This window comes from Lissotriton vulgaris, chromosome 4_1, assembly GCF_964263255.1.
Source record: "Lissotriton vulgaris chromosome 4_1, aLisVul1.2, whole genome shotgun sequence".
NCBI classification, from domain to species: domain Eukaryota; kingdom Metazoa; phylum Chordata; class Amphibia; order Caudata; family Salamandridae; genus Lissotriton; species Lissotriton vulgaris.
In genome coordinates this window covers 151,428,805-151,441,960 of record NC_141691.1, presented here as the reverse complement: position 1 = coordinate 151,441,960, position 13,156 = coordinate 151,428,805, and the positions used below count along the sequence as shown (strand labels likewise).

Sequence of the window (13,156 nt, the reverse complement as noted above, 5' to 3'; positions counted from 1 at the left end):
AAACAAAAAATCAATTTTAAAAAACATCAATGAGAGTTGGCAGTGATCTTACCTGAATCTGCTGACTGCTCCCCCTGAAGCCATCACCCCAAAGAGAAAGGGTTCCAAAGGCTTCCTCTTTGCAAATCAGTTACCACCACAACTTGTGAGTCAGTAACTTAACAATGCTTTCTGCTGGAATTATGGTTGGAAACCATTGATATATAGCCTACTGAAACAGGATTTGGAAGGGAAAACCAATACAAATACCTTCCAAACACCAAGTTGGTAACCATTTCTAAGACCATTAGGGATTTATAAAGAAATTTCAGAATAGCTAAAGGGCTTTAGTAAATATGTACAAGGGTTATCTGCAGTCACACATCCTGTATTTTATTTACAACTGCAAAAACCTTAGTACATGTTTCCCCTTAAAATCCACCAGTGGTACAAGGATGAATATTGTAGTTAGGCAGAGATCCAGTAGGCTGGATACCTTCCTTTTAAGGTCCCACTAAAGTCTTTTTTCTTGCAGCAAAATGTTCCATGCAGAGAGAATCTGGAAATCTTGCCCGCAGAGGACTCTCTCTCTCCCTAGGCAAACCTCAATACCTTGTCCTGGTCCTCTGGAGGTTAAAAAAGTGACTAAGTCCCAATATTTTTTGACATTGTGATAGTCATTCCTAGCATATCATACTGCCCCTAGGTCTTCATGGCAGCGCTCTCTCCAGGCAGGGCTCTCACAAGGTCCAATGCTGTCCACTCACAACTGGCCCGCTGGTATTTCGTCACCACTTTTTTTTACACAAGGCAGGTCAGAAAGGCAACGAGCTGTCAGGCATCGGCCTTACCATCGGTGTGCAGCTGGCCAAACTTAGGTCCTGTGTTATTTCTGCTCCTTTGGGATCCTTAATGAGTGTCCTGTGTAGCTGTTTTGAGGGTGATTGATTGTTATGTTATGTTATAACAATTAGTAGTGCGTACTAATACCCGCAGGTGTCTAGGCGCTCAGGGTCTACCATACTGTATCAGGAAACGCTAATTTCTAAAAAGCCATGTCTTGAGCAGTTTCCTGAACTCAAGTAGGGAAGAAGTCTTCCTAAGGGAGAGCGGAAGGGAGTTCCATTCCTTTATTGTATTGTAACTGAAACTCCTCCCCCCCACAGTTAGTCCTTTTAACCCTGGGCGTGGACATCAGGTAGGCATTGGCAGAACAAAGCAATCTATTAGGAGAGTACCAGCTAAAAAGGTCCCAAAGAAACTGTGGTCCTTCTCTGTGCAAGGCCTTATGTGCAATGCAAAGAGCCTTGAATTTGACTCGCTGACCAACTGGTAGCCAATGCAATTCTTGAATCCCTGCTCTGATAGACTGGTATTTGGGAGCATCCAAGACCAGTCTAGCCACGACATTTTGTACTGCCTGAAACCTTCTAAGTAAATTGGATTGCAAATTAAGCTAAAACCCATTCCAATAGTCCAGTTTGGATACAACCAGGGAGCTCAGTACTGTTTTTCTGGTATTTAAGGGGATAAAAGGTAATACCTTGCATAACATTCTAATAGTAAGAAAGGAAGAGGACACTACCTTAGAGACTTGGGACTGAAAATTGAGTTTTTCATCTGTAATGACCTCTAAATTATTTGCCTTAGCTACTGGCGTGGGAGGGGGGCCCAGGGTGTCTGGCCACCAAACTGGCGACTACAGAGATGAAAGGTTGCCAAACACCACCACTTCAGTTTTGTTTGAGTTCAGCTTCAAGCAATGCCTGCCCATCCAGTTGCTCAAGGTGACCATACAGTTATGAAGTTTGGTGGAATAATTAATATCCTTGTCGACTGCTGAGATAACCAACTGAGTATTGTCAACATATGAGGTGGGTATTAAATTAAAACTTCTGATCAGGGGAGCTAATTCAGAGACATAAAAACGTAAAAGCTTTGGGCTTAGCTAGGACCCGTGTGGCACCCCGCAAGGCAGAGTAAAAGGTGCTGACTTAAAATTGCCCAAGTGCACAGATTGAGTTTTGTCCGCGAGGAATGAAGTTAGAAGGGAAAGGGCCTTTCCTCCTATCCCTATGGTTTTTAGGCGTTCGACCAAAAGGGTATGGTTCACGGTATCAAACGCCGCGGACAGGTCGAGGAGAACGAGGGCTGCCGACCCTCCACCGTCTAGGGCGTTATGGATTTCCTCTGTAGTTTTTATGAAAGCCGTCTCTGTATTATGACCCGTTATGTAACCAAACTGACTCTGGTCTAGGATATTGTTCTCTGTAATGAAAATAGAGAGTTCAGTGTTTAACAGTTTCTCAAAGATTTTAGCGGGAAATGGTAGCCTTGCGATAGGGCGGTACTTGGCTGGATATATTATGTCCAATTTTTTTTAAGAGAGGCAGTATACAGGCCTGTTTCCAACAAGAAGTGAAATGCCCTTGTGATAGCATCAGATTAAACATGTTAGTTAGCAATGGGCTAATAATATGACTAATGCTTTGAAGGATCCTGGGAGGGCAGGGATCGTCTGGGGATCCTGATTTGGTTGTTGAAAGGAGTGTAGCTGTTTGAGCTAAGGAGACGGGGAGAAATTAAAAAACAACACTTTGCCTGTAACTGCTTGTTCTGCTCCATTAGCATTTAGTTTGGGGTTGGCAAATAGGTCATATATTTGGTCCACCTTAGATTTGAAGAAATAGGCAAGAGTGTTGCAAAGAGTTAGACTAGAATTGGGGGTATAGTCCTTAGGAACTGTGGATAAGTGTTTTATTGTTTTAAAAAAGTTCCTTACTGGAGTTACCAGCTTTTTCAATTTGCAATGTTAAATACTGACTTATTCTGCAATTAACTTTTAAATTGCATGGCCTGGGCCCACGATGGTGGCTTTGTTGGGGGATTTATTGGAAAGAATTACATTTTACAAGAAAGACTAGCATGATGGCCATTTTGGGTTGTGCAGGTTTAAAAGTTGCCCTGGCCAAACCATAACCACTCATTCTTAGTTTTGGATGGGGTGCAGTAGCGGTCAGAGTTGAAGCATCTGGAAGGCCCAAAAAACATGAATCATGAAACTTGAGAGCCTCTTCCTAATCGTTTTCAAAACAGCTGGTGAATATTGTATCCAGATGGAGCCAGCTGAATCTGACGTAAGTCATTTGTGGCCATTGGGGCTACAGGTACAGTAATACTTGCCACAGACGTTAGATAATATAAATAAACATTTTGTACATAGTTCCCAGTACATAGTGTTTGATGTTTGAAGGGTTTTGCCCATTTGGTGTCCATTGGGAAATGTGTTGATATATAAGGGCCATCGTTTGGTGGAGTGTTCTTTGAGGCAAACCATATTGAGAACTTCACACCACAAACTATTTACAAAGTTTAGAACTGTGAGGTCAAAAGATTTCAATAAACCGGTAACCTTTCTACAGGCCCAGACAACAACGCACACAACAGCAAAGAGCTCTTCAGCATCGTAAAGGAACTCTCCAACCCCAGCGCCAACACCAACGACATCCCGCCTTCACAAGAACTGTGCGACTCCCTAGCCATCTTCTTCCACCGCAAGATCGCTGACATCCACAAAAGCTTCAACACCATGACCGCCCCCACCACGCCAGTCACCACCTCCCCTGCGAACACCACCAGCGCCAACTGCCTGATCTCCTGGGCCAACGTCAATGACGACGAGACACGCAAGGTCATGAACTCCATCCACTCAGTATCCCCATCAGACCCTTGCCCACACCTCGTATTCAACAAAGCAGGGGCAGCCATCGCACCCCAACTACGGAAGGTCATCAACATCTCGTTCGAAACAGCGACATTCCCGGAAAGCTGGAAGCACGCTGAAATCAACGCCCTCCTCAAGAAGCCCAGGGCTTGGGGTCCCCAAGGACCTCAAGAACTTCCGGCCCATCTCCCTGCTCCCGTTCCCGGCAAAGGTCGTGGAGGAAATCATCAACATGCAACTGACCCGCCACCTGGAAGACAACAACATCTTAGACCAATCCCAATCTGGATTCAGACGCAACCACAGCACCGAGACAGCCCTCATTGCCGCCATAGACGAACATCAGACGCCAACTAGACAATGGCGAAACATCAGTCCTCATCCTCCTGGACCTGTCGGCCGCCTTCAACACGGTCTGCCATCGCACTCTAAAAACACGCCTCCAAGAAGCCGGAATCCAAGAGAAAGCACTGAATGGACCACGTCCTTCCTCTCAGGCAGAACCCAAAGCGTCCGCCTCGCACCCTTCCGTTCCGAAGCCACCAACATCATCTACGGCGTCCCCCGGGGCTCATCCCTAAGCCCGACAATGTTCAACATCCACATGGCCCCTCTCGCACAAGTGGCCCGCAATCACAACTTCAACATCATCTCCTACGCCGATGACACCCAACTCATCCTCTCCCTCACCAAGGACCCACTCACCGCCAAAACCAACCTCCACAACGGAATGAAGGCCGTCACCGACTGGATGAGGAACAGCCGGCTGAAGCTGAACTCGGACAAGACGGAGGTCCTCATCCTCGGACCCACCCTCTCAGCCTGGGACGACACCTGGTGGCCGATCACAATGGGAACAGCACCGACACCCACCGACCATGCACGCAACCTAGGCTTCATCCTCGACTCCTACCTCTCCATGTCGAAACAGGTCAACGCTGTCTCCTCCTCCTGCTACCACACCCTCCACATGCTCCGCAGGATCTACAAGTGGATCCCGACCGAAACAAGAAGAACGGTTACACATGCCCTCGTCAGCAGCAGACTGGACTACGGCAACGCCCTCTATGCAGGAATCCCAGCCAAACATCTACGCCGGCTACAACGCATACAAAACGCCTCCGCCCAACTGATCGTCAACGTCCCCCGCCGCAACAACATCACCCCCACCTGAGAAACCTACACTGGCTCCCCGTCGACAGGAGGATCACCTTCAAGCTCCTCACACACGCACACAAAGCACTCCACAACGCCGGACCAGCCTACCTGAACAGCAGACTCAGCTTCAACACCCCCACCCGCCAGCTCCAAACCTCCAGCCTCGCCCTCGCCGCCGTCCCCCGCATCCATCGCACTACCTCCGGTGGCAGATCCTTCTCCTATCTCACCACAAAGACCTGGAACACCCTCCCTAACAACATACGACAGACACAAGCCCTACTCGCATTCAGAAGACTCCTAAAGACCTGGCTCTTCGAACAGTAGCAGCGCCCCACCCGCCCCCCAACGCCTTGAGACCCTCACGGGTAAGTAGCGCACTTTACAAGTGTTCTAATTGATTGATTGATTGATTGATTGATTGCAGCAGGTGAACTTAAGGAGTTAAGTAAGTCAGATTCCATATGTATTTATATGAATCTAATGTGTCGATTGCAATGCTTGAGTAAGCAATGCTGCATTGATCTTATCCTTCTTTGCATGGCTGATCTTCCCTACAGAACCCTCCCCATACCCTATCCATCATTGCGCCACTCTGTGCTCAGGGCCCGACTGGCTGTAGCGGGCACCGGGCATTTACCCGGTGGGCCGCTAGGGTGGGAGCCGGTTTTGGGCCACTGGGGGACTGTTTCTGTTACCGGGGTTGGCAATATCGGCCCCCTACAACCAGGGCCGGACTGGGAACCCAAACCGGCCCTGGCAAAGTGCTCGGCCGGCCCTCCGGGGGGTTGGGGGTGCAGCCGAGCTCTTGGCCAGGGCCGGTTTTCGGACGATTTTGTTACAGGGCAGATTTTGCAGCTAAACTGCAAAAACGGCCCCCAGGGGCTCAAAACCGGCCCCCACCCTTGCGGCGCACCGGGGGATTGCCCGGTGCTCGCAACGGCCAGTCCGGGCCTGCCTGCAACAAAATCGGCTGGAAGCGGCCCTCACAAACTGCCTTCAGATGTCTTTTTCTATCAGTCAGATAGAATTTCAGTTTCTTCTTTATATTATTCTTAAAGGACCAGGAAGGGTCAGAGGAGTTGGTGTTGAGATGCTAGTTTATCCTGTGAATAAACCAGTGGTGGTGTATCCCTATACCAGCCCGACAGAATTCCCATGAAATCCCAGCCTCCGTTTTCCAGCACTCCCTCTTTCACCGCACTCTAAACTTTCCTGAAGTTTGTCATTCAAGATTGCTCTAGCCAGGCCCACTATGTGGAACTTGGTGTCTACTCGGTCTTGGCACCAGGCTCACACTTTTCCTGTTATTTACTTTCACCCCTGCTAGTGACAGAGAAGAATGACTGAGAAACTTCTATGGCACGTAGGTCCCCTTGTGGGATGGTCATGCGACAGCAGAGGCTGATATGGCAGTCCTTTGTGCTACCAGCTGATCATCTCTCCCCACAGATAACTCAGTTCAGATAAGTGGTTAGTGTTTACAACAAGTGTTCTGTTCCATATTGAAAAAACAAAGGGATACATGCAAACTAAGAAGAGTTTCTAAAAAAATACAATCACTGCAAAGGATAGACGAATAAATAAAGTAATCCTACACATTTCTTTATATGCCAGACACTGCATTTCTCCATGTGTGTAATACATAAATCCAGGCAGTCTGAATGTAATAGACCTAGAATTCCTGACTATATGCGGAACCATGATGAAAAAGATCACAGTAAATGGCTGGGTACCTCCAACAAACTGTGCTGCTCCCATGAAGCATCCTGTCATCCTGGAGATGAGGTCTTCCATGCAGCAGCCAAGAGTGGCTACCATGGCCACCATCAGGAGCAGCGCACACCCGGTACCCGTCACCACGGTGCAGATCTGCCAGGACAGGCTGGGGATGGCGCTGAAGCTGGCATACCTCCCGCACTCTTCTACCATCACCACCTGCTTCTCTTCCGTCTGTGCCGGGTAGGTGCATCTCCGAAAGGTGCTGAAGGACACGGGCTTGCCCATCTGCGACCCGAAGAGCCAGTAGGGCATGAAGAAACTGGTAGAGCTTGCGGCAGCGGTGAGGAAGGACAAGACGGCCCAGAGGGCTCCAACTGGAGTCAGGCTGCCCCCCATCCCGCTGGACCGACAAATGGAATTTGGTGGCTCAAAGGATTACCATAAAGAGATATCAACCTCAGGGCATTCCTGGTCCTTGCAGTCCACAGTAGCTGACTTTGAAGAAGCAATCAAGGCGCTTTCATCAGACTCATTACTTTAAATTTGGGGCAATGAAAGCAAACCCTCTGCTGGCAAAAACCGAGGCAGGCTGATACTCCGAAAACGACGTCAATGCCTGTTCACCATCTGTAAGTTAAAAAAAAGAAAAGGCATTAAAGACACAAACCTGACAAGTTTATAAACTCTCATTTTAGTTTACAGTAGGTTATCACTACCACCCAACAGTAGAATTTTTTTTAAAGTATATATATATATATATATTCACTGAAAAAACCATAGGTTATAGACTATATGTAGTTAGGGATTAGCATTTACAAAACCTTATTTTACTCGTACAAAACCATTGAAATTCGCATATATAGTTAGTTGCATTAACTATATATCGCGCACCCGCAATCCACTGCTGATGATGTCACATATTACATCATTCATGACATGGTCAGTGACATCACTGATGACATCACTGATGACATCTCAAATGACATCACTGATGACATCACTGATGTCATGTCATGGGAATGTTCCAGAGTCAGGCTTTCAAAAATCCATAGAGGTTCGCAGCTGTAATGTTCAAAGAAAGAGAACGTCACGCTCACCTCCACACTGCTTTACAAGAAGCTGACATGATTCTTCATGAAAAAAACACTAGCAAACTTAAAAGTTGCACCGAATACACAAAACACAAATGGTCGGATTTACATAAACTACTTTGTGTGTATTCTCCTGCATTTCCAACATGCTGAAACTATGCATCTCATAATGCAAGTATATATATGCTTAGTATTCACATACATTTCTAGATCCTTAAAACCGGTGTCCAGAAGTCCAAGACAACCCAAGCGTTGATCCTCTCCCACATAAATCCTGACAATGCGGGGCTTGCTGACATGCCTGACTCTGCTATGGCTGCCTTTAAGAGTGCCTGTCACACCACTGCATGTCTCTTCAAAGGACTAAGGATCCAAGACTTCATCACTCACAACCCTGGTGCCCCTCCATTGGCTGCCCCTCCAAACGAACATCATAGTCAGGATCTGCTTCATCGCCATTTGCTTATGGCCAAATGCTTGGCAGTTCGGGCTGGACTGTTCCCATGAGGCACAGGGTAAAAATGATTTGCATATGGCCAGCTTGGCAGTTCGGGCTGGACTGTTCCCATGAGGCACACGGTCAGACTGATTTGCATATGGCCATTTCTGAACTGGGGTGGCAGAGTGGGCTAAAGAACGGTGATGGATTAAACCCAGATCTGTTGACTGGGTGTGAGTGTTTGATTGGTTCAGATGCTCCGTCCATCACCACCCCTTTTTGTACCGTTTTCATCGCCATCAAGGCAGTGACAGTCAGTGTAGTACCCACCTCACCTTTTAGAAAAAACAAGCATCTCAAGGGACCAATGATGAAACACAAGAAGCTACACCAGCATCAGGCTTAAAATTACAAAGAGCACAATGGAAAGAACCAGAGCAACTCTTCTCAATCCAGGCACCTTGGGCCTCATTTATGAGTTTTTGTCGCAGAGCAGCGCAGCAGGCCTTCCTGCTGCGCCTCCCTGCGGCAAAAGAAAAGGGCAGGAATGCACCGTCTCTATAAGATTCCTGTCCTTTTCCCCTGCGCCAGCGCACAATAGGCTGCCTGCACTACGCAGGCACCTTCGCACAATGGTGCAAGGGTGCCTGCGATGCGGGGATGATTATTTTTGTACAGGAAGGGAAACCTTTCTGTTAAAAAAAAATCACAAGAGGCGTTTCCTCTTTCTATGTGTGCTGCAGAATGCAGCACACATAGAAGGAAAAACGAGGTGAAATACAGATATTTCTCCCTGTTGCGCCTCCCTTTTTAAGCTTTTGGCACGGCCTCAAATTTACGATTTCTTGTAAATCTGGGGCAGGGTCAAAAGGCCATGGATGTTGCTGGGAACGCTCTCAGCAACACCCATTGCACGTCCTTTAATGCAGAACACTGCATTAAAGGGACTGATATTTATCAGGCAGCATTAAGCCAAAAAAAGTGGCTTAGTGCTGCCTGATAAATATCATGCAGGCTTCTGCGCCACCGAACATCACAAAAAGGGAAATTCCGATGGTGTAAGTGGCCTCATAAATTTGGCCCCAAGGATCTAGAGCAAGATTCATGCTCAGAATATTCAGACCTTAATGCAGACATTTCATTAGAGAGCTGAAGGAAGATCTCCCCCTCCACCGATGAGGATCATCCTGCAGCTGCGGCCGGCTGGAGGGGGATTTCGAAAGACGACCACAAGGGAAAATTAAATAAATAATTATTTTTCCATCATTGTCGTCTCTCGAAACCCCCCCAAGCCGGTCCCACCGCCCCAACACTCTTACCTGCAGCGGCCGCGGCTGTCATCCTTACCGCTCCAGCCACCGATCATGAGATTTCCATCTCCACACCACGTACACACATTATCTTCAATACTCCTGACAGTATGTATTGCACTTCCTTTCACTTCCCCTGTTGATCCTCTTGAGTGTGGATTCCTCAGGGCTCACCGCATTGCCTCAGTTCTTCAATGCCTATGTTGAGCAGCTGTCCTGGCTCATCCACTCTGCTAGACTTGGATTCTGCATCTAATATGCACTGCTATGACATGGATGGAACATGTGGGCTGTACAACAGGGCAATGTCCCTGACACGGAAGGAGAAAAAGCCTGGCACACTAGCGATATTTGATGTTTTCTGTGTAAACAACAAAGTACTGTACCAGGCTACCATGGTCTAAATATCATCTAACAAAAAACATTGCCTCCTAAATTGTATTTCTAAAATCATCACCCAGTTGTACCTAATAAAAGACAATAGGACGACTGTGGAATGATATTTTGTACACAATATTGAGGACACAATATTTATATCAGTAGTAAGGGAGAACAAGGGTACCCTGATATATGAACCTAAGGTTGAGATGTGTGTAGGAAGTATAGTGGTTCAGGGTTGTCCTTGATAGGTCCAGAGAGGAGGAGACACGGTGTGTCTTGGTATTTGCCCTAATAGAAAGGGGTACACTCAATGTGAATTGGTACTAGATCAAGCAAGGGAGCAGAGTTGTAGGAAAACAGTTTATGGTTTATTTACATATAGATACAATAGGGCTCAAAAAATTATTTATATATATATATATATATATATATACGTTCAGGTGCTCGCATAAGTGGGTAGGTGCGTGTTGTGACTAAGTGAGAAGTGACATAAAAACATAACATCACATTGACAACATGGTAGGACACCAATTAAATATATACAAATACATGCACAAATCCCTCAAGAACCCTCAGACACCCCGTCGAGCCTACCTAAAATCGCCACTGTATGCCAAAGCAATGGGCTACACATATCCAGTACCCTCTGGTTTCAATTGAATTTTTTTTAAATAACACACGTATAACAAGCTTCATTTCTCACCTACTCTATTCACTTTCCTTGCGATGAATTGCTAGCCAGGACATGAAGGACCAGAGTCATACTCTCTCCCCCTCCTATCCATAAGCACTAATTTCAGACTGCTCACACCTTACCCTGAAGAAGATCTTAACTAAGATGAAGATCGAAACGCTGTCGACCCTTACAACCGGGACTCTATCCATTGTATATATTTAATTGGAGTCCTACCATGTTGTCAATGTGATGCTATGTTTTTATGTCACTTCTCACTTAGTCACAACACGCACCTACCCACTTATGCGAGCACCTGAACATATATATATATATATATATATATATATATATATATATATATATATATATATAATTTTTTGAGCCCTAATGTATCTATATGATAAATGTAAGATCCCCGCCCAAACACATCGTGGAAATTCAGCTGTTGCTGGAACTTCATGAACTAGATGTTCTGTTCATGACAGAGACTTGGACTCACTTAGAATGTGAGGTTGATCCAGGCTGGGCTTGCCCGCCTGGTTATAAAATCTGCCACAAACCTAGATTGAGTGGGAGGGGTGGCAGGGTTGGTGTGATCTATAAAGATACCTGGAACATGGTTACCATTGATATTGATGTTGTTGAAGGTTTTGAATTACTTGGCTTCGCCATTAAGAATGATCATGGCCATGTTTTAACTCGGATTATCTGTTATAGACCCCCGGGGCCTTTAGCATGTATCAGCAGCAATCACTGCTGGAGATTTTCACCAATATGGCCGCCACTGACTGCAGATTAGTGGTTCTGGGTTATTTCAATCTTTGGCTGAATGGAACCCTTGATTCGGGTCATTAAAATGTCCTCCAATCACGTGAAGGCCTTGGCCTTTTTCAGCGGATGGCTAAGGCTACTCATAAGGGTGGGCATATACTTGACCTAATTTTGTCAGGGGCTCGACATCTTAACATTGTGGAAATTCTGCCTATGGACTGGTCTGATCACTTTCTGATTAAATTTCATGTGGACGCTGCTATTCATAATACGTGGGCACCTGATAGCGACGCACACACTGATGTGGGTTTTGCCGCCTGCTCTGGCCCACGCATACGCCATCCGCCTCTGGGCCGCAATCAGTTCCCATGTCCATTCCACCCTCGTTAGTTTCGGATCTATCTAGTTGCGTGTAGACTACATCTACCAGCATCCTTCAGTCAGGAAAAAAGTCCTATTTTGATTATGATGCTTCTTGCTATCCCGACTTTTTTTCAATTCATTACACCGCGGCGGTGTCCGCGTCTGCCCAACTGATTCAGGTTCTTCGGAGCGGCTCATTGATTTCGCCCACACGAGTAAGTGCCTCGGAGTCGCTGATCTAATTCGGCTCGTTTGTAGCGCGTATGTTGCAAACAGACGTCCATACTGATATTAATTTCCCTTGTGTGTCAATTTCAGCGGGTCCCGGTTGAATTGTTCCCGCTCGCTGTATTGATTACTGTGACCAGCGGCCCCCTGTATTTTCATTCTCGTCCAAATACAGGTAGGAGCTTGTTGGGAGCCCTTTGCTAGGGGAGTATTGGTCCTCTGCATGACTTGGTTTTTGTTAAGCACTCACTGGCGCTTTCTCGCCTTCACCTTCCACAGCCTACAATATCGGCGCCCAAATATGTGAACTGCCCTCCGATCTGGGTGTGTACCGCCTGGCGGGCACCGCGCCCTCAGTGTTTTACTTTGCGACGGACAGGTAGGAACTGCTCTGACATAGGCCTTATGTCACTTTAATCTGCCTGACACTATGGTGTGTGACCACTCTGTGCAATGTTTCACTTTCTTTTAGACTTCCATATTTCTACTGCGGTATACCTACACCACGGCAACCTTTGTGCCCACTGTGCAGGTAATATTTGACTTCCACTTGTTTTGGGTCAGAGGAGGTCCATGCAATTTTTTGTAGTAAATATCTGACACCATTCCCTAATTTCCTTACAGATAAAATTGTTCCCGATCCCTGTCCTGAGGAGAACCTTTTACATCTAAGGTTCGAAACGCGTCGACATCCCCAACCTGTGGCAAGATAAAAGGGTGCAGCTAGGGTGAAAATCACACCACTCCATTGGGCCCTAGCAGTGTAATCCTAAAAAAACATTCGACCACAGGCTGTGTAAGACAGGCAGGCACCTTCTTCCATCCCTGTTCCGCCTGTCCAGTGGTTGTTAGTTCTAAGGACTGGTTTCCTTTTGTCATTTCTCTCATGCACAAACAATGTATTGTTTCTATTAGCACTTGTACTTTGCAATTTATTTGAATCAGTACTGTTTTTTGGTGTGTCAATATGTTTTTTGTTTGACTTCTTCACCTTAGCTGTTTGTAGATTTGTAAAATTGTACATTTGTAGATATTGTATACATGATTGTATGTCGTTGAACCAACTGTACTGACAGTCTTCCGTTCATGTCTGTTGACGTTGAAATTTATGAATTCTAAGATTAAATGTAAATAAATCTTCTTGGAATAGATTTCCCCGGTCACGTAGTATATATTGACTGCGTGTGCCTAGAGTTGTTTGTCAATGATCCTGACCAGCCAACCTGTTCTGTTTTCCCTATTCATAATAATCAAGCAGCCTGTATTATGAGTAACTATGTTAGAAGAGATTGGAAGGCACTCCTGCCTAAGAGG

The 13,156-nt window shown here is 46.2% G+C and overlaps 1 protein-coding gene across 1 annotated transcript in view; it reads right to left on the bottom strand.

The window, feature by feature from the left end:
* LHFPL1 (LHFPL tetraspan subfamily member 1) overlaps positions 1-13,156 on the bottom strand; it is a 281,990-nt gene that overhangs the window by 166,287 nt on the left and 102,547 nt on the right. The window contains exon 2 of the mRNA XM_086918417.1: positions 6,598-7,210. Coding sequence (XP_086774543.1) covers positions 6,598-6,979 — 382 coding nt within the window. The 5' untranslated portion in view covers positions 6,980-7,210. The remainder of the gene's footprint in view (positions 1-6,597; positions 7,211-13,156) is intronic.